This window comes from Amborella trichopoda, chromosome 6 (genome assembly GCF_054954075.1).
Source record: "Amborella trichopoda isolate Santa Cruz 75 chromosome 6, AtrichopodaSantaCruz75HAP2 v2.0, whole genome shotgun sequence".
Taxonomy (NCBI): Eukaryota; Viridiplantae; Streptophyta; class Magnoliopsida; order Amborellales; family Amborellaceae; genus Amborella; species Amborella trichopoda.
In genome coordinates, this window is record NC_142341.1 from 42,558,507 (window position 1) to 42,581,240 (window position 22,734).

The window sequence follows — 22,734 nt, forward strand, 5'->3', positions numbered from 1 at the left end:
TATGGAGAGTTTATTTGGAAATTTTTTGCTGAAATTATTCCATGGGTTGCAGAGATTTAATATATGCAAAAATTTGAGATCACTAAGTATCCCTAGCATGTATTTTGCCTGAGGGAGTAAATATAATATATGGTATACTCCCACGGGAGTAGGAAATCTTTTGGGACCATTTAATGCATGATGACAACCCATGTAATTTTATCAGTGGAGTTGCAAAGTAATGCTCTCTCTCTCGATTGGAATTTTTAGCGATTTACTTGACTTCATAGGCAATTTTGACAATTTTTTTGGCTCCGGGTCTGAAAAAACTTGGGTTTCAACTAGGTTTTTCTCCAAAGCTCAGGTATTTATTTGGGACCCTCAAGACGGGGGACTAAATTGGGTAATTGGAAATCCGGGTTTTGAGTGAAGATTGGGCGCCTAGACATTACTTGTTTGGAATACTGGTTTTCATAGAAACCTGCGATCCAAACGGGCTCAAATTTCTGTAGAGGTCCCTTAACCACGCAAATGTAATTTTCTGCAGTCCCATTTCTATACCATGCTCCCATGAGAGCATATCCGTGAGCACTTTTTAATGTAATGTGGTCGATATTTGGTCAACTACAAATAAGAAAGGACTTGATGTGTGTGCGCTAAATTCCGCGCAATGCTTTGCCTTAAGACGCTTAAAGCAGGGTACCAAAAGTTAAGAAGAGAAGTTAAAGGGGATGCCAAAAATACGAAGCAATGCTATCAAATTTGCATAATAGCTCTCTTCATTTCGGTCATAACTCAGAAGCACTTCGAAAGATGTATGTGGATCATCATCATCCAAGTTTTATTCCAATTAATTGGGCCGGCTACATGAATCTTGTTTCTCCATTTGAGAATGTAATTGATAAATTTTAAAAAGTATAAATTTGGTACTTTTATGAAATTCTTCATATCTTATTGAATTATGAATAAAATGCGTTATATTTTTCAAAATTGGGTAAATTTTACCCCTTTTATTCATAAACTGGCTATTTTAAAAAAATTTACAAATAAATTCATGGAGGAGTGATTTGCTGAGCTTGGGTTTAGCGCCTGAAGTGGAAGAAGATATTAGCAGTTTATGGGGAAGAGAAGAATTTGATGAACATTGAAATGAAGGGAGGCTTTTGGTGTAATAAAACTTCTTGAAATGTATTTTTCTCAACGGGAACAGTTCGTAATTGCAATGAGCTACATTTCACCATCCTGTGTATCGCATACCGTGCACATAGGGAAACAGTTTATATAAGGTGTCCACCTTATATTATAGAAGTAAGATAGTACCTTAAAAATCGATGTTTCAATGCCGAAAAATCTTATAACTGATTATCTCGACTTTGAGATATATGGATATAACAAAAAAAAAAAAAAGGATTTCAAGTCCTAAAAATAATAATGCATCTTTGTGACACATTATTTAGACTATCTATTTTGAAGATTATTATAGAATTTTAGTATTTATAGATCATATTGATCTACACTATTTTTGGAATTTTAATTTTGTAATTAGATGTGGAAATTGTAAGGTATTTAGGCACCATAACCACATCTTTTAGCAAGATTTAGCAATAGACCTTACTTTCCCTTGTACTTCTATGGTTTTGTAATTTGTCTTGAGTTTTTAGTAAAAATTAAACATTCAGAAAACAAAACAAAAAAAAAAAAAAGAAAAAGAAAAAAAAAAAGGGTTGACACCTTATAAAAACTAAATAGTGCTCTTCAAAACAACTTATCTTAGAGATGGATTTAGGATTTAAAATACATCTTAAGTTACTCTACATGCATTTTGCTTTAGAAGCATATTTTCAGGTGATTAAGAGTTTGTAAAAATTTAAAAATTGTCGGTCTATAAACAAAATTTTGAAGTTCAAAATCCATTCTTTTCCAAATTCGTAGCAGTGGCAGTCGATACTATTGGCCTTTAGATCCAAATCCAGGTCTTAAGACGAATCTTGGCGAAGACTACTTTAAAAGTGTATGGCTGAAACACCAAAACCCCATCCATTGATATGTCCACAGTAGTGTTTAAAAAATTGGTCGAGTTACTTGTGCTAGGGCAGTCTAGACCGAGTTATCCTGAGTAGGGGGTTCAAGTTAGGGATCTTAAAAAAAAAATTCAAAAAAAAAAAAAGAAAAAAAAGAAGAAGAAATCTATTTGTAACATGTTTATTTATGTGTTCTATCATTTGGGCAAAGATTGGAAAGTATTTTGGCCATAAATGCTTATTTTAATATTTTCTCATCTTTTTTGAATTATTTTGAAAGTACATCCCAATCACAAAATGAATTTTTTAAATATTTTTTAACTACTTTTTTAACCTCATTTAGATGTTTCTTTGTTTAATTTACTTTAACATATATTTCTTATGGGTGCGGTTTCTGTAAGGTTGCAACCTTAAACAATCCAGTTAAAGTGCATCTTCAAATTTTATCATAACATGTAATTTTGTTTTAAATTTTTTTTAGGATTATCTTAAAAACTATTTTCATGTCTAATTAGAAAATTTTAAACTCCAAAAATGGCTAAAATCAAGTAGATCTATAAACATATGAAAATTTTGAAAATGGACGGTCTAGATAATGTGTCGCAAGATGCACTATTTTTGGGACTCAAAAACTTTTTTTTTAATATTCATACATGTCAATGTTGAGATGATCAATTAGAAGGTTTTTCAACATTAAAACAGCCTTTTCAATAGATTTTTGAGGTGCATATGTGATTCTACATTTTAACGTTGCAACTTTATATAAACTTTTCCATTACCCATTTTTTAGATTTTTTTTAACATTTTTTGTTGCTACAGGACTCGACCCAACTCAAACTGAGTTACTCGGATTGGGGAGAGTACTGGGCTTAGACATGGGCCAAGTACTTGGCTCATTCATTCAATCACTAGTCAATAGTATATTAGGGTGTCATACATATCTTATATGGGTGCGGTTTGTATAAAGCCAAGGCTTTACACAATCAAAGCAAAATGCACCTTCAAATAGTGTTGAGAAATGCGGTTTCAATACTGGAAATCTTTGTGATAGCCTTAAAATATATTTTCATCTTTAATTATAAAATGGGCGGTTTGTATAGAGCCTAAGCTCTAAACAATCAAATTGGAGCCTACCTTCAGATAATGTCGAGAAATGTGGTTTTAATATGGGAAATCTTTGTGATAGTCTTAAAATATATTTTTATATTTATTTATAAATTTTAAAGCTTAAAAAACAATGTAGATCAACAGATCTATGAAAATCTTGAAAATTGAAAGTCCAAAAATGCGTTATAAATGCACTATTTGCAAAACTTGAAATCCATTTTTTTCTCAAGTCCATGCATCTTGATGTTGAGATGATCAATTTGAAGATATTTGAGCATCAAAACAACTTCTTCGAATGGAATTTTTTATGTAGGCTCAAATTTGACTGTTTAGAGCCTTGGCTCTATATAAACTTTTCCCTTATAAAATTAAAAGCTTAAAAAATAGTGTAGATCGAGCAGATCTATATAAAAATTTTTGTAAAATAACGGTCCAAAAATATATTACAAGATGCACTATTTCCAAAACTTGAAATCCATTGTTTTTCTCTTGTCCATGCATCTTGATGTTGAGATGATCAATTTGAAGATATTTAGGCATTAGAACAACCTCTTCTATTGAAAATTTTGAGGCAGACTCTAATTTGATTGTTTAGAGTTTCGACTCCATATAAACTTTTCCCACATAATTATATAAAGAAAATTTGTTTCATGCAGGTTGGACCGCATTTCTACATATGGGTCCAGAAAAGTGCAATACATCCATCTTAAAGATGGATGCAAGTTGGTGTTCCATCTAAAAATAATTGAAACTAATGGTCAAAATATTTTTTATTAGAATTATTATTTTTAATTTTTAAAATTTATTTATTTTTTCATATGAATGATGTCCATGCTAGAGTTTACATGTCATTAAAAATTAAGTCTTATAATCCATCTCAAAAATAGATTTATCAAGAGGCCCGCATTTCTACATATGCGGGCTTGGCCACATAACCTGCCAAGCCCGCATATGTAGAAATCCAAGCCTATCAATAAATATATTTTTAGATAAATTTTTAGACTTGAGTTTTAAAGACATGTAATCTCTAACATGGAGATCATGAATATGAAAAAATAAATAAATTTAAAAAACTAGAAATAATAATTCTAGAAAGAAAACATTTGTACCATTACTTTCCATTATTTTTAGAGAGCATTCATCTTTAATATGGGATGCTTTACACTTTTTGGGCTGCATATGTAGTCATGCAGTCCAGCCCGCATGAAACAATTTTTTTTATATCAATTTTATCTTTTTCAATTTTTTTGTTTTGTTGGTGCTTTTGAGCTATGTTTTGCTATTTCTGGCCAATGGGAATTTTAGCAAAATCACTTTGAAGAAAGCAAGGTTTGTCTGATGGACAATGCCAAACAACATATAATTCATTATCAATTTTAGTATTATCAATATAGTGAATTATCAGTATATCAAAACAGTCCGTTACCGTTGTCCAATCAAGGGGTAAACGGTGATGGGGAGGGATAACCTACTGTTTGGGTCATCTGACGATATGTTTTTCTCGCTTGTCCAGGTACCGTTTTATCCCCATCATCATCCATCTATTTCTTTAATGGTCATGGTCATTTTTATAAATATATTGGTCAATAGATTTTCCATGCATTCATAATGCGCATTCCTATTTGAAATCTTTCGTCTTTTCATTTAGCGGGAAGCAAAGAAGCATTTCTACAATGGAAAATCGGTCCAACCCCTTCGAACCAGTAAACCCTCATTCCCATTTTTCCCTCCTCGAACAATTAAACCGTAGTTCTTTTTTTTTATCCGATTGAATAAATCATGGTTTCTGATCTCATTTTTCTCTGTGTCAGGAGGTTATTGATGCTATTTTCAAGCTCGTATGGACTAGAAAGGCTCGAGGTAGCTCCCATTGTTCATTTGTTTTACCTGGTTTTTTTCTCGCCTGATAAATTCTGATCTTTTGTTATGTGTTCTTGATTTCGAGTTTAATAATGTTAGGTTATTTGAAATCTCTTTTTTGTGAATGCCTGGTTGTAGAGCGTGGAAAGAAGGAAGAAACTAAAGAGGGCATGGAACCAGAGGTATTATCTTGCCTTTTTTGAAGTTGAAACTATTATTTGGGGTCGATTACTGTGAATTCTGTTGCATATGGAAGTTCATTCCTTGGGGTTTCCTGTGCTGCACTCTATGCTTCAATCTTCATTTATTCGATTGCATTCTGTGAAATATTTGCTTGCCCTAAATCTTTTGTTCTCATTCGTCACCATGTGGCGTATTATGGTTAGATGTTCTGTTTTATGTGCTTCATTACTTGTAAACAGTGTAAAATATGTTTATTCGTTGTTGAGTTCTAATTCCTTAAAATGCTATCTAGAGGTCTTTATGGCCACATGAGTTTCTGAATTCCTTAACGCGATGACGTTGTTCCTTTCTTTTCTTTTACTTATTATCAGTGTTGTAAAACCTTGAAACTGGTAGAGAAACAGGCAGGGGCCTGTCTGAGCTGGCTCTGTGAGTCTTGAGTCAGGTGGCGTAGTCCCCATTAAAAAATATGAAAAAAAGGACAGTGGTCTAAAAAATATCAGAAAATTCATGACATTTTTTTTCAGATTGGCAAAAGCATGTCAAAGCGGTAGATGATATCCAAACCAATATATTTATATGTTTTTCAATTTTTTTGATACTTCCTAAATATTTTGGTTGAAGAAAACTAGATCCTTTCAAAATGGCAAAGCAAATTGTAGATCCATGACAAAAAAGCCCCAGATATATACACATTAGAGCTTTCTGTGGAAAAATAATCACAGCGGTAAGCTCTCTCGCAACAAACAGAGGAACCTTAATGAATATGCGCTGCGCTTAGACTTGGTCCGCATCTCCGCTATGCTATGATTTGGTCCTCTAACTCTAACCTTCAGTCGATATTGAATAAACTGGACTTGCTCAGTGTGGGATGCACAAATCCCTCAGGATTCCGATGATTCTTGAACAAATTGGAGAAACCCAGAAATCAGCCCAAAAACTTCCTAAAATGTCCCCTCTGAAGATCGTAGACAATTTTTGTACCAATTATTTGATTTGTCACTCGAAATAGTCTTTGCCCAAAAGAATCCTAATTCACCAAACACAAGAAATGGATTTTAGAGAAGTTTTTTCACTGGATCTTGCCTCAGATCTGAAATGTAGGACAATGATAGGCCTATGAGGCCCCCATTTGTTCCATGCCCGCCTGGAGGAACAAATCTTATTTTCGTTTTCTTGTGGTGAATTCAGAAAAAGAAAAACATCAAACTCGTCAAGTCCCGAGTGAGTCGTGATAGACTTGGTTCTTGCTAACGTCCTGGTTCCTAGGTAGTTGGGGGCATCTGAAACTGGACCCTCCTCCTCCTAGTTCCGAGTGACTTGACCAATTCTGAATCAGATTCAGCAATTTTTTAGGCACTGCTTCTCATTATTGTTTGAGCAACACTAGATACCTTTATGTGACCTGTGAGAATGATCCTACATACAGATACTTAGTTTAACGAGTTGGATGAGAAAGTCTGAATTTGTAATGATCTTCCCACTATTTGCTTTGAAATGCCAACAGCTTTTTAAGAATCTACTCTTTCAAAATACAGCTCTACAACAAAAACTGCTACTTAAAAAGATTATCACTATGATAGTCTGATGTTGGGCATGCGCTATGCAACCTGTAGATCCTCAATGCTGAACATTATATTCTAGTGTAAGTATAAACAATTTTTTCATTCTTTGATACGGAGATATGGGGTGCAAGAAATACTGTAAGGGACTGTGATATCATGAAGGAAGGGTGGATGTGGTTGATATATCTGGGCATTTAGCCCTGTTGAGGAAATCAACCCTCTGGCTCTGGCTCAAGGAATAGTTACAAACGTCATGGAGTGATCTCGAATGAAGTTGGAATAGAAAAGTGCCAAACATAATAGCTGTGCAGTGTTGACCTTCCCCATATAATATCTATGAGTTAAACGTTGATAGCTTGTGCAATTACAACTGAGGGAATATTGGAGGTGATGGCATCTTTTGGGATGACACTGGTCTGTAGATTTTTGCATTTGCTAGCATTCGGGGTTGTCAGTAGTATGGTGGCATAATTAATGTGGAGAATGGTTCAAACATAAGGAAACTGCTGGTTGGTGGTATTCTCATCTACCTCAGCAATTCCACATTTTTGAAGAAGGTTGTAGAGTTCGGGCAAGGGATGGTGATGGTGGTTTTTTATAGTGAACTATGGGAGGTGAATGGTATTCAATTACCTGTGTATTATGGGAAGGAAATATAATTGTAGACATACTAGCTAAGTTGTGTAGGTGTGATGTTGGTTTTCATTGTTTAGGCCATAGTTGCTGGGATCATGTGGGCAAGGTCACCATCCTGCTCTAGGATTGCAGTCTGCAATACCAACTAGGGATCACCAGGGGATTGTGGTTTCTAACATTTGAGATCTCACCTCCTTCATTTGGGATCTCACTCCTAGTTGTTAGGGATGTCGCTCCAAGTACTTGGGGGATAAGCTCCATCATGATGAAAAAAAGGTCCTCAAGGGTCATAACTGGAAGTTCCATTCAATTGGAATCGAGTCTCAATACCATTCAGATTCGAGATCATTTAGTGAAAACCTGAAGATCCTTGGTTTTGCACAAATGGAGTTCCCCATGTGTTAAGAAACGGGATTCAAGAAAATAGGATTCTCTTTCAAGGGATGTGAGGGGACGCACAAGGAATGGAATACATAAAAAAATTGTATATTTTTATAAGAAAAACAAATTTGATTATATTTACGTAATGAATTTCCCTCAAAAATGTGTAAAACAAAGAAGTCTAGGCTCAACTGAAAAAGAATAAAAGAGATTATACTAATTGTTGATATGTTTTGCAATTTATTACAATTTACAACAATGTTCATTTTCATCTCCAAAGGGATGGGGAAATATAGCTTTTTCCATGAGAGAGAGAGAGAGAGAGAGAGAGAGAGAGAGAGAGAGAGAGAGAGAGAGAGAGAGAGAGAGAGAGAGAGAGATAAACACGAGGAAAGGAATTATACTATCTTGTCTTCCTCTTGCCCTTTTGAAGAGCTTGGAGCCTTTGTGCAACAATTGAAGTTGACGTATTCTGACTGGCTCGATGTTTGATTGTATGGCTTCCGAAGGGGGTGCTATTTACTAAATCATTGGCTGGTTGAAGGTGTAAGGGGAGCAATAGGTCTCGATAGTGGAGCATGTAGACATGCATCATCATCAACATTGAGGTAGTCCTCTAACACCTCCAAAGCCTATGCATCATCCTTGAACTGGTCGTCATCAGGATGAGCATTCCAATGTTTATAGTTCTCTTCATAATCTGACCGTAGTCTGCTCAGCAACCTATTATTGTAGCGAACGTATACCAATGACTTGGATCGATCAATATTTAGTTGTTTCAACTTTAACATTGTGGATGTTGTAAGTGCTTCAACATCTCTTTGCACATGATGAGTTGACACTTTGAGATAACACCTTAGCAGCAAGAGAACACAATACAGAAACCCCAATTCCATATAAATCTTACTAAGAAACAACCATCATCAATCCTTTATCAGTAATGGATACTTAAGGGAAAAAACACTTTTACTGCCTACAAAATGCCTGATTTTTTGTTGCATTCCCCTCTGCCTCTCATCTGGACATAGCACATGAAGCTTGGCAAGGGAATACGTAGACACTTCATTATCATGGTGGGGTTTAGTCTCGGCAGCCTAATAGGAGTAGGTGTAGCCAACCATTCTCGAGAGAGATGCTTTAGACTCAAAACATATGCCAGACACTGCAATGACTGTGCATCTAGTCCCGACGATCAACAACTAATTTATGCACTCTCTCTTACAAAAAATATCATGCTAAAGGGTCAACGCTATTTCCCCCAGCATAGTATCGATATGCTATATGGACCCCCTGCCACGACATTGTTAGTTTCTACAAACTTCATCATATTCCATATTGGCTCGTAACTAACAAGATTCTTTTATTAGTGATCCATAATTCCTCATCCATAATGATTTTGTAGACATCAACATGCTCTGTATCTCCAGGCCTCATTTGAGACCCTCCCTCTCATCACTTAACACCAAGGATATAAGAGAAAGATCTCACTTCCATAAGCTGCCTCAACATTATATAGTGGTACTCGAAACTCATCTTCTCGACTTTGAGGACCTTGAGTTTCCAAAAAGTCCTAAATACATAGAAACACCTAATGTGATTCTCGATATACATCACTGCCCTCTTGGCCTCATGGCAATGAGTTCTTATAAAAACAAACCGCGTTCTTCCTATCTTTATTGACAATTTCCTTCAGAGGGTTAGTGTGTGTGCTATGCAACCAGACTAAAAAACAAGGGGATGATGATGCTGGGTTATGTTCCCAGCATTTCTACTGTTGAAGATCAGTTATTTATGTGCCTTGTTTTGTGGGCCAATGCAGCACTCTTGTTCTTTTTCATATACTTAAGAACATTGGTATAATAAATAGGGGAAATGAGGGCATTCTAAATAATATAGAGAAGGGTGTGGAGGCTATATAACCCTAATGGTACTGCCTTCAGCCACATCTCTCCAACTTTTTTTCTCTCTCAAACGTTTCTCTCACTTCTTCCTCTCATCCCTTTCTCTTCCTTCTTTTTGATATTATACTTCTACCATGGTATTAAAGCAAGGATATCTATAGATCTAAATCTTTCTCTTCCTTTTACTGCTTAAAAGGAAGAGACCAAAAAAAAAAAAAAGGTCTCTTATTCTGCCTGTGCTGATTTCATCATTTCTTCCTTTTTGTGGGCAGAACCAATATGATTATTTGCGCTTACCATTAAGACTCGTGCTGCTCATGACCCCTCCCTTGGATATGAAGAATCATGACAAATAGTGATTGAAATATGTCACAGTTTGTGGCTGATATAGTAGACAGCCTGTGGAAGTTTGTATAAGAGTTCTCGTGGGGAGATCTATGTCTATGTACATCTAAAAGATAAGTACTTCTCCCTATAACTTGGTTTTTGTGCTGTCTTTTGGGGTTCACAAGATTCAATTGATTGATTTAAGGCCCAAGTCTATCCAACCTGCTATAGGATTAAGTACTCCTTGTTTGTGTGCGTCTTACCCTAGTGGCTGGTGAAAGTAAGCCTAGAATTTCTAACATCAATGACATGATTGGAATGCCAGTTACCTCTGTGAAATTAAATGGGTCCAATTACCTTCTGTGGATGTAGTTTATAAAAGTGTTTCTTGGTGCCAAGGATAAGATGAAGTTCTTGATTGAAAATGGGCCCAAAGAATTATATAGTAGGCATGAAGAATGGCTTAAAGAGAATTATTAAATCATGACTTGGTTATGGAATAGTGTGGAACCCCAGAGTGCGATGTGATATTTCTTGATACTACTAAAGAAGTTTGGGAGGTTTCACATGAGATGTACTCTTAATATGAACATCTCCCGAATTTATCAACTTTTTGAGAATATCTTTCTTTTACAGCAAGGTGATAAAAGTATTAGTGAATATTACAGTTCTCTTCGGCGTATGTGGGAAGAGTTGAACATGTATCAGCTCTTATCAAATGATATAGAGCTATTGAAGAAGCGACTAGACGAATTTCGAGTTGCAAAATTCTTATTTGGCCTGAATTCTGAATGCTAGTCCATTCATGGAGAGATCTTTGCCAACAATAAACTGTCCTCTATAAATAATGTGTACTACCATAAAAAACAATGGGTTTCCACAAGAAACAGAGATTCAGTCCATTTTTTGCAGGGTGTGACCATGGTTTCAGGCTTCCAGCGTCCTCAAAATATGAAATATCTTACTAGAAATGGAGAGGACCACTATAACTATAATACTATATTAAATGTCATATGCTGGAGCTTCTTAGTGATGATGGAGACGAAGATGACAAATCCAGGTGACCACAATATTAGGTCATGACCCAGACCTGGAACAAAAAAGAAGTTTCTACTTTGTACCCTTGGAAATTATCCCATTATTTGAGCCCGAATTAGCCATGGCTTAAATGGAATTGTAAAGTAGATCTCGTTCTTGGCCTAAATTCCTTGTATATCTTTTAATCAAGAATCCCATCCTTCATAGTCCCTATTCCAGTGGTTCTTGAGGACATCACCTAAAACATTAGGTAACAATGTTTGAGGGCGTTGAGGACCTCAATTCGAATACTACTGGGAACTTATAGACTTGGATCCTAATCCTGGGGGCGTCCTGTTCAAGGAAAAAAGAGGACCTCCCTTCCACTTCTATGAGAATCCTCTTTCAATTGACGGACTCTGACTTGAATACTAGGGATACCATTAGTAAGTTCACCAGATGAACTCAATTTTTTACCTCATTGATGCTGCACCTTTACAACATGTATTGTGATCCCTAGGATTTGGGATTGAGCTCCCTAATATGTTCGGCGTGGTCCCTGAATTTCAGGCTGTACAGATGGTAATCCCGACTTTAGGGAGCTTCTATCCTATCACAATCCCACGATCTTGATCCCGACCCTAATCCCAATTCCAACAATTATGGTTCAGGCCTACGAAGATGCCTTTCATTATTGGCATTGTTCATGCTTATCATGAGGGTCTTTAAGCCTCAACTATTTTAGATACCCGGCCTTTTCGTATGGCTTCTTTCTTTCCTTACCCACCATTTCTCCCATACTTTGGCATTAATGTTGTTTTTATTGGTTCTTTGGTGTTTGTACCGTGAATTACTTTTTGTACTTTCCAATATTATGCAATTTAACAACATCCTAGTAAGCTATATAAAAAACAATTCTTGAAAATATTAATGGATTTATCTACAGTTCTGTTGCATTTATTGTGTCTAGTGATTTAAGAAGTATCATTTTTCCATTGTGACAGTAGACAAGAAACTCAATTGAAGTTCTTTGTGTCACAAGGTCAACTTTTTGCCATTATTGTGTGTTGCCTGTTTCTCCAACTACTACTAGAAGAATCTGCAAATGCCCAAATTCAAGATTTTGACTAGAATGGTGCTTCAAATGATATCAATGGTATTAAATATCCATGGTTGGTGATGTGTGTTCTATTTCATTTACTTTTCTAGCTGATTTTGCTTGTGTCATCTCAAAGCCTGGTTCATGGAGCCAAGAAATGACCAGCCTACCCTTTCCTTTAGATTTTGTGTTACGGCCCTTGCTACTAGTCCCTACTTCTTTTCCCATGTTAATGCTTGCTAGCTGAATCAGGTAGAAGGTTCCTATGTTCATCACAACACATTGTCAGTTTGCTTGCAGAAAACATAATTATGTCAGCTGCGTTGCATTTGGTCTTGAACTTACAGAGGAACATCAGATGAAACATTTCCTTACCTTTGAACAAAAGGCTGCCTAATCTGGTATATCCTACTGCTGGAAAAGCTTTTCTCTGTAGCCCTCCCATCTGGTAGAATATGGGCATGGTTCAGGCGGTTTCAATTTTTTTTTTAAACTGTTAACATTGTATTAAGAGTAGAAGTATTACATGAACTGCCTGCACTGGGCTTAAATGCTACCGATAAAAGGGGCAAAGCAAAAGGTTATACAAGTGGGATTACAAATACGAGGAGCAGGATTACAATCAAAAGAAGTCAGTGCAAAAGGTACAGCCTACAGTTGCTGGAACCAGAAAAAATAAAAAAAGAACACAGCTTGAGACTACTCCATTGAGGCAGCTTGCTGCGCTAGTGCATCGGCCACTTTGTAGGCCTCCCTCCAGGTATGCGTTCAAGAGACCTACATATGCTTTCAAAGATCGGAAATCTCATCAAAGATATCTAGAAGTCTCCAGGGAGGCCTAGATTCTTGAGAGGCCCAGGCGATGACGTTTCTAGAGTCACCCTCCACGACTAGAAATGTGCTCCAAGAAGGGCTGAAAAGTTTACGGCCTTCTAGGATAGCACGGGCTTCCACCTCATTGGAATCCGCTATTCCGATAGAAGAAGCGAAGGAGAGAAGGGAGATTACCATGTGATTCTATAGATACCCCCTATTCTTGTCGGTCTTGGGTTGTCCAGAGGGGATCCATCAAAGTTGAGTTCGATTTGGCCCTCCTCGGGGGGACTCCAAAGAGAGGAACGAGGCACCTTCCTAGGCCTATGGTAGAGAATGTTGGACCAATTGAGATGAAATTCCGAGGTTGAGAGGAGCTTGAAATGGCTGTGGTTGGTAACCCAGAAAATCACTAGGCACTTGATAGTTTCCTTAACGTTGTGAAGGTGGGAATCCTGGCCTTAGAAAGTTATGTTGTTTTGTTCCTTTCAAATGGCCTAGAGAGTGGCCGCTACTGTAGCCTTCTAGAGCAAAGTTCCGGATTTAGGCCACGGAAGATGAGCTGATTGCTGGACTAGATGAGGCACCGATTCCGGGGTGACCCATGAGCAACCAAAAAGTTGGAGGAGGTTCTCCCAGATGCTACTCACAAAAAGACAATTTATGAATGAGTGGGAGTTGGACTCCTCTTCGGATAAGTCCATCACACATTTGTTGGGGGTTTGAAGACCTCTTCTTTGGAGTTGGTCAACTGTTAGGACTCTCTCCCACAAGACGAGCCAATTGAAGACTTGTATCCTGGGTGGAATGAAGGAGCTCTAGGCTTTGGCATGGTGGGAAGATGCCCCATTTGCCCGGAGAGGGGGAAGTTTAGTTTGTGGAAGAAACAGGAGACCAAGAAATCCCAGACAAGGATGGTGTCCAAATGATTTGGTCCTCCCCTAGGGATAATAGTGGGAAGAAGTGGAGGAGAGAGGAGAGTTCCAAGAAGGCTGGAAGCTCGACATCCTGCAGGGGTCTGCGAAAGTCGGGTTCCACGTTCTAGAGTTGAAAGTTTAAGACCGAGAATTGATCACTTGACATTTTGCAAAGAGGCAGGTTGGTGCGAGCGGACTAACTAGCATGCCGCTCACTACTTGATTCAGCCGGTTTCAATTTTTTGAGTTGAAAGGCATAAGGGTATGGCTCTATTTCTTAGGGAAAAAGAGAATCTATAACTCCTAATGCTATGATAATTACCTTAATATGAAGGAGCATTTGCTCTTACAAATGTTTTCTTATGAAGGTGCATGGGAAGCCTCCGACTATGATCATCAAGACCCATTTCCCTTGCATTCAAAATATTTGGTTATCTAAAAGCTGCGATGCCCCAAATCTCCAAATTGGGTTTTAGGTTTTTATACGCCTCTTGAAGGGTGAAGTTTTTATTTTTATGTTCGTTGTTTGAAATATTTGTTTAGGTCAGTGTTTGAAAAATCGTCGATCCGATCCAGAATCGGGCGATCCAAATCGGATATCGGTTATACCGCACCAGATCGGGTATCTGTGAATATCAGGCGGTTCCATTTCTTCTTGATTTTTTTTATTGAGATCCGGGTTTTCTTTGCACCGTTAAGAGGCATCGTCACACACCATCAACAAACACACCTACCTAACCTTTGGCTTTTGCAAAATCGTTTTACACGTGGCAAACCTAACCTCGCTTTTGATGCATCGTTGCACACGTGACCAAAACCAATTTGACTTACTTCTTCAAGTCTGCCGCCTCCCTTGCCAAGTGGTCTTGCCCCCCTATGCATAATATTTTAAGTTCCACTCTTTGTGCTGTATCTTTTATTCGGTGTAGTGCTCCCTCATCTTTTCGATGTGGGGCAAATGCTTTTTATCACTCATTGACTTGCAAATGGGTATAACGTGTCATCCATTTACACTCATTGAAAAATTTATTAATGTGTCGTTAATAAGTTAATAACATTATCACTCATTAACGTTAATGAGTTACTAGTTATTAACATTAAAGTTATTAACGTGTCGTTAATAAAAAATATTGCTTTATTATGACGTTAATGGGTATAACGTGTAACTCATTAACATTAAAGTTATTAATGTGTCGTTAATAGCTCAAAAAAGTTAATAATGTTATCACTCATTAACGTTATACGCATAATTTATACTCATCGAAAAAGTTATTAACGTTAGAACAGCAAAAAATAATATTAATACTAGTTTATTGACCATTAAAAAAATTACTAGTTTATGGGACATTTTAAAATAAAAAAAAATAACACTAGCCCAAACCACTTTAAAATCTATTTTAAAGTTGCTTTGCCAATTATCCAACATTGCAAGTATGATTGTCATATATTTTTTTAATTTTATTACATTATAATTACAAATTTACGTTTCTAAATTCTATACTTTTGTAGATTTATTTATTTGTAAGGGTCATACCTTTGTTTATTATTAATAATAATACATTGATAACCAAATCTTGTATTTTATTTGTTTATTTATTTACATTATAAATTATATAATGTATTATTTTTATTATAGCTATAAATAATTTTTTAAAAAATTAGATGATATTATAAGACAATTTAAATTTATTCATACAGGGAAAGAACATTTCAATATTCGCATAGTGATGAAAAAATGAAAGTTCTTAATATAATACCCCCATTTCTTATTAGATTCCTAAAAATGATATTTATAATGATTTTTAATAAATTTTTTAGATTTTTTTTAAGGCCGAATCTGACCAATTCCCTATCCGAAACGTCAATTCACCGATCCGGATAGGTTTTTGGGGTGCCTGATCTGGGGCAGCGATCCATTTTTTAAACCATTGGTTTAGTTACTTATTTATAGTAGCTGGAGATAAAAAAAAAAAGAAAAAGAAAAAAAAAGATACATCTGCTGGATGTTTTTTCAAACGGTGTGACATGGAACCTAAATCTGCAAGCAACCTGGTTCAAATAGTGTTGATTTTGAATAATTAAGCCATCTGTTTCATCTTTATTTAAGGTTCCAGTGTTTGGTTGAGCCAAGCCGTATGGGTCCAATTTCTCGGTTTCCTTGGCAAGATGTCTGGATCTGAAAACATTTTACGCACTACATTGGTTTGGGTGTATATTTTGATAATGACAAGCACAATTGCATCAATAAATTCTGGTTTCATCAAATTATAACATACATATGTGAGACTTCAGACCCACAGTAGAGGCAAAAATGACTCATTGATGCATAAGGTTGCAAAAATAATGTCTGTGGTCTCTTTTAGTTATAGGGAAAATCTGTTATCCTTTTTCAAAGTAAATGGCTTATAGTTTGTCCTCTGTAACCATGCTGGGGCATATTGTAGTCAATTATCATGAGAGAGTTTTTCTCAGGTGACATTGTTCTCTTCTTCCAGATCCGGTGAAAAAGTGTCACTAAACTATTGTTTTAAGATCAATTTTCATGGTAATCGAGCTCTGGATAAGTATTTCTCATATCCCGTGTTAGTCGCTGGGGTAGATAATTCAGAGTTATCTTGTTATTATGCATGACATTTGGTTTAACATTAGGGTATGTCAAAAAAGGGACAGACCTTGACATGCGCAAGCGTAGTCTAATGATCATTAATCATGGCATCACAAACTTATGCAATTTATTCGATATTGATGCATATTTGTGAGTCGAATAATTACAAGAAATTTTTGAACACTTATCTTCTAGATCATTATTCTTTACATAGATGTGAGGCGCAACACATTCTTATACTCTTCTTTTGGTTTTTAAGCTGGCCTCAGAACTCGTTCCATGTCACTTTCATCTCAATTGGTTGTTGAAAACTTATGATGTGCTCTCAGATGCATAATATTCTTTTTCTATTGCATAGGCAGGGGTGGGTACTTCAAAGGAGAGCCGTGCTACTACAGGTATGCTAGTTCTTGAGGGCCTTTGAGATTTTAATGTAGAGTATTACATAGTATAATATTATATCACATGCTATCATTGTTTCAAAACGCGGACCTCCTAGCGCTTAGGCGGCCGCCTAGGCGGTTCAAAAGGCTTGGGCGCATTGCCCAGGACTAGGCGGCAAAACTAGGTAGTGGCCCCTGTATGGCCGCCTAGGCGGGCGCCCAACGCCCAGCCTTGAGCGGCCACCCAGGGCCTGCGCCCCGTCCAGGGGCGGAAATGAGTTTTTTTAAGGGTTGTATTGAGTTTTTTAGAAAAAGAAAAGCTTTTAAGGGTGGGTTTTAGGTTCATTTAAAACCTAAACCCACAAGAACCCATTTTAGAGAGAGAGAAACCTCAAAAACACTAGATTTTGAGATTTTTATTGGATCGAAGTATTTCTCAAAGTTACGGAAAATGGATCCAAACATCATGTAGGTAGATTAGATTTAGTTTTGAAGTTTTTTAATCATATTAGAGGATGTTTTTGAATATTTTAACACTAGAAAACATCTCAGAGGTGGAAGTTTGGAGTTCGATCAATCAAAGTAAGTGCAAAACTTTATTTTTTAGATTGCTTGTTTTAGTTTAAGATGTCTTCTTCAGGATTTAGTCGAAGTGGAGATTCAGATTGGAAATATGGTTATAACTCGAATCCGAATGAAAAAAATTGCATAAGATGCAATCATTGTGAAAAAGATACAAAAGGGGACATAAACCGGTTTAAAAAACATCTTACCAGTGCTAAGAGGGATGCTGGCCCTTGTAAAAATATTCCTGAAGCTATCAAAGAGGAGATTAAGCAATATATGAGTTATGTAAAACAAAAACAAGAACAAAATCCTTGTCATTTGAATATGCCTATTTCTAGTTCTACTAGAAGAAGTGACCGGGTTTGAAAGTATGGTCATAATTCGAAACCGAACGATAAAAATTGTATAAAGTGTGAAAAAGATACCAATAGAGCTATTAATCGATTCAAGAAGCACCTTGTCAGTATTAAAGGGAATGTTGCTTCTTGTAAAAAGGTTCTTGAAGCCATTTGAGATGAGATTAGACAATTTCTGAATTTAGAAGAACCAGAAAAAGATGAACAATGAACCTCGTTCTATAGAAATATCTTCTCTAGGTTCTTTTAGAAGTGGTGATCCGGGGTTGGAAGTATGGTTATAACCTGAATCCGAATGACAAATCGTAGTAAATGTAATTATTGTGGAAATGATACTAATGGGGGTGTTTATTGGTTCAAAAAACACCTTGCCAGTATTGAGGGGGATATTGCCCTATATAAAAATGTTCTTGAGGCTACCAGGGAGGAGATTATACAATATTTGAGATCAGGGAAGCACAAAAAGATAGAAAAGTCAAGACTCCTAGGGACTCATCTGCACATAGTAAGAGGGAGGTAGAAGAAGAGGATGAGGAAGTGGTAGATTCAGAAGAAACAGAGGAGGACGAGCGTTATGTTGAGGAGGGAGATGACTCTGATGATGATGGCCTCGAATCTGATGCATATAATGAGGCTTACCCTATTCCTTCTGATGATGATGATGATGACTGAAGAATTAAGAGTTGAAGACGCTTGAGTGCTTAACTCTTGGTGTTGACTGTTGAGTGTTAACTATTGTGTCCTAAGCTGTAAATATTCTTTTTTTTTATTTTTAGTTTCTAATATCTAACTTTTGTGTGTATCTGACTATCAGTGTATGCGTGTATGGTTTTACTGTTTTAAGAATGTATGAAAATATGGATTATAGATAGGTTATAGAATATCAAAATTCACAAAAATTCTATCTTTTTTCTTTCAATTGGGCCGTCCAGGTTCTGGGTGACTACCTAGGTGTGCCTAGCGCTTTTTGAAACACTGCATGCTATCCAAGTATGAAAGTAATTTTTATGGATTTGGGAATGCTTGGAGTAGCAGAGCGTTCGTTGGCCCTTTCGATTGTTTTAAGATATCATTGCCTTTTATGCTGGTCAATAGATTCAATAGAATGCAACCTGATAGCCATGTTTAATCTCAATATCATTTTTCTGTGAGTACACAGCTAAGCCGAATGCATTGAAGCTGAGCTGTGAACTTCTAAGAATATTTGTGACAGGTAAGTTTGAACAAATGAGCTTCTCTAACCCTCTACTTGGAATCCTAAGCTCTTTGGTTGGGATCTCTATATTTCTTTCTTTTTATTTATCTATTTTGAAGTCTTCTGTTTATTTAGAGGCTGTGCAGCGTGCGGCTATAATTGCTGAAGCTGAGGGTATTGAGAAAATTGAAGCTACTCATTTGGAGAGGATATTGCCACAGTTACTGTTGGATTTTTAAGTGTTTTCTCTTATAGGAAGATATTCCTGTTTGGCTTTACGGTGCATGTTTGCAACGAAGTTTATCATTTTGAATAAATTATTTGTTATTTTGTCTAGAAGTCATTTTTCTTCATTGTTAGGTGATAATCATGGAAATGTATTTTAAGATGTCAGTGAATCACCCCTCATTCACCTTATGGCAATGCATGCAGGGAAGGAATTTGATTTGGAATTTTAAGTATTCTTCAGGCTTTAGCGTAGTGGTAGACAACCCATACCTTGGTGGGACATTAAAGGTTTGACCTTTGAAGTTTGTCCTTGAAAAACAAACCATGCCGACCCAGCCTTTTTTGCATGTGTAAGTATTCTACGAGTCAAGGGATGCATCCATCCCCTTAGCATCAAACATCCATCTATCGGATGGACCTTAAAAAAAGGGTACCCGACTAGAATTTAAAATAAGGTGCAAAAATAACTCCCCAAAAAAAATAATCCAAATTTTTATTTTTATTTTTATATTTTTGATATTTATGAATGCCATGCTATATAGACTATGGATTCCTTAAAATTTTGGATCCAAAATCCACATTTAAGATAGATTTTAGGCGGAGGATGTGCATGAATGGATTATTGAACTCATGGAAACCCTGCCCTTTTGTTGGAAATTGACCTCACTTGGCCAATTATTTGTTCGAAATCAGCTCCTTTAGCTGTTTTCCCACATGCAATTTAGTGATATTTGTGCTAATAAGTGGCTCTCTTCATGTCATACAAATATTATTCAGATCACATATATTTATCCTTTTCTAATATTTGAAATGGTTTCTTTTTGACAAATTTTTTGTTCACCATAAACTCTTACTATTTCAGCCAAACCCATTTCTTTTCAACAGGGTTTTAAAAATTTTGTCTGTGCCCTGAATCACGAGGCACTGAATTGTAATTCACTGTTCTGGATCAGTGTACTCATACAACTAAAATAAAAAAAATAAATTGAAAAAACCGTGGGAATCCTGACTTCCGATTTTGAAAAGAATGGCCAGTGCTATCTATTGAATGAAGAACGTGTTAGTGTTTAAAGGCGAACAACTATGTAAATTTTCACTTTGACTAAAAGATTCCCTGAGGGAGCGTACTGTCCATATACTCTCTTGGAAATACCCAATCTAGAAGGGGATGTAACCTCTTCAACCTATATGCTATACCCAAGAAAAAGATTTCCAATTTGTATTCTCTGTGGGCTTGAAGAAATCGTGCTTCGATATTGAATAGAAACCATCCAAGTTAGTCTTCTACCTGAGGGAGTAAGTTCATAGTATATTCCCATGGGAGCAGAGTATATATGCTCTTCACTTCATTTGTTGTTTGGGCAATTTTTTAAAGTTTAGTGGAAGTATGGCTAAGAGGGAGTGTTTAGTCTCACAGTGCCTATAAACAATCAATTCTGTGATTTTATGAGCAGGAAACTTATTTAGCTTTATTGGGGCTTAAAAGAGAGAGATACTTGAGCCTTTTTGGGTGCTTTCAAATATGTGTGGTGGGGCTTTTTATGTGCTTTCAGATCTGTGTGCTCAACGGACATAGCCGTCTGCATGGCCCCCTGGCTGGGATGCCATGGCCAGTTCACCGGCTAGCTTGGACTGTGGTGGTTGGTAAGGATTTGGGCCCAAGTTTTTTTTTTGCTAGCTTGAAGTTTTCACCATGGTTAAGCCATAACTTAAACCTTTCAACAGTTTAGTGAAAAGTTGAAACTTCTCACGGCCGTCGAATGGTGTGGAGACTTTGGTAGAGACCTAGCATTTTGAAGCGGTTGAGGATATCTTTCTTTCCTCACTGCCATGTGCTAAGCTATGTGTCACCCATGCATCACTCTTATCTCTTGGATCCAATGTTTTAATACAGGTAAATTTTTATTGATAAGTGCCGATTTTGAGATTGAAATCTGTTCTCTCATTTTTCTCGTTTTGATAGCAGTTAACTGAGATTGACAACTTGTGGTTCTGGTTCACTGAAAACCCAAATTCTTCTAAATTTTTTATCATATTTTTTCTAGTTGATTCCAAGTTATCAATCAAACCCATCAGTAAAGAGATTGTGTTTTGGAGGACTTCTCTTGAGCATCCAACTCGTAAGTGTTTCACAAGGTTTAGTAGTGTACTTCAGGTATTATTGTCAGTTGTCACAACCTGCTTGCGTCCTAGATTTTCCAAGTCAGGGGCGTCATATACCTCGAAAATAGCAAGGGCATCCTGTGCCTTTGGGTTCATTTGTTGAACCAAATGTTGGATTGAATCTTTTGTGAAGTCCAAGTTTTGTCCCTTTTGCAACTTGTTGGTTTTCTCTGAAATTGCAGTACGAAGCTCTTTTTCCATCCCATATTTCATTCTCATGTAGAAGTACAAAGTTTGCAATCAAGATATGTGCCCTTAACCCTATGCTAAGGGTTTCCCTCTAATAGTATTTAAAAAGTGACTAAAGTTTCCGTTGTGATTAAAGCATGATTAAAGCAGTATTCAGAAAAACGACTCGGCCAAGGTACTCGGCCCTTGGCCATTAATTTACTAGGGTGAGTTCAAATAACTTGCTTGTGTCCAGCTCGTTTTTTTTTCTTTTCTAAAGAAAATCAAGTTAAAACCTTTTTAATAATGAAGTGGCGAGCAGCTTGCTGGTTAGCCCGCTTGAGCCAACATGCCTCTTTGCAAGAGGTCATGTGATCGATTCTGGTTCTCAAACTTTGTTTTTCTTCAAAGCAAATGAGGATAACGTTATATATATAATACGGGTCGCCATTGTTAGGTCGGCACACTATTGTATCTACTTGAACTTTTTTTGTTAAAAATTAACACATTGTTGCATCTAGCATATTAATAAAGCGTGTACAGTATACACGGGGCAAACTCATGGTGAAACCTAGTTACTCGGCCAAGTTTGAGTAGTTTCGGCTGAGTCTCGAAACGGTGGATTAAGGAAATTTTGAAAGTCTACCAAGGGTAAAAATTTGACTTTTAATGATCCAATAGTCAATAAAATGCCCAATGTCATTTAAATTGAGGTTAAAAGTTAGGAATTTAATTATTACACGCGGATATTTAGTGGCTTTTTAACTTCGCGTATTATGCTGTCGAGTAACACGAATCTATGGACAGAGATGTACCGGGATACCACATGATTGTCGTGTATTCGCAGCTCTTCCCTACTACTTATCGTGTGAGCAAATCAGTAAAAAGATTGTGTTTTTGAGGAATTCTAAAGAGTACAGTTTGGAGAAAGTGACGTAGTGCTTCACAGGCTTAGTTGTGTACTGTGGTGTACTCGTAGTGACCCACTTGTGTCTTGGATTTTCAAGTTGGAGCCGTTTAATGCCTTGAAGGCAGCATGAGAATCTCGTGCTAGTGATTCAAAACCCTGATTAGTGGGCGGATTGTTTAACTACAAAACCATGTCCGATCGTTGAATTGGTGATCTACATTTGGTTTGGATTGGCCTGAGTCGGTGATCCAAAAAATCTTAAAAAATAATCAAAATAAAATAAAAAATTAAAATAAAGGGTTTATGGGTGGGGATTTAGAAGAATTTAAAAAAAATATAGGATTAGCCTAAAA

The 22,734-nt window shown here is 36.6% G+C and overlaps 1 protein-coding gene across 5 annotated transcripts; it reads left to right on the forward strand.

Moving 5' to 3' along the window:
• Window positions 1-4,658: 4,658 nt before the first annotated feature.
• Window positions 4,659-21,052, forward strand: LOC18438688 (centromere protein X). Of its 5 annotated transcripts, none has more exons than XM_088870956.1 (6): window positions 4,659-4,810; window positions 4,919-4,967; window positions 5,106-5,149; window positions 16,770-16,809; window positions 18,877-18,930; window positions 19,032-19,364. In XM_088870956.1, exons 1-6 carry the CDS (start codon window positions 4,781-4,783, stop codon window positions 19,076-19,078), a joined length of 264 nt encoding a protein of 87 aa, XP_088727082.1. In that variant the 5' UTR covers window positions 4,659-4,780; the 3' UTR covers window positions 19,079-19,364. The 5 variants fall into 5 exon arrangements, with proteins under 5 accessions (XP_088727082.1, XP_011625105.1, XP_020525787.1 ...); XM_011626803.3 differs by having other exon boundaries at window positions 19,048-19,364; XM_020670128.2 differs by having other exon boundaries at window positions 19,059-19,364.
• Window positions 21,053-22,734: the final 1,682 nt, after the last annotated feature.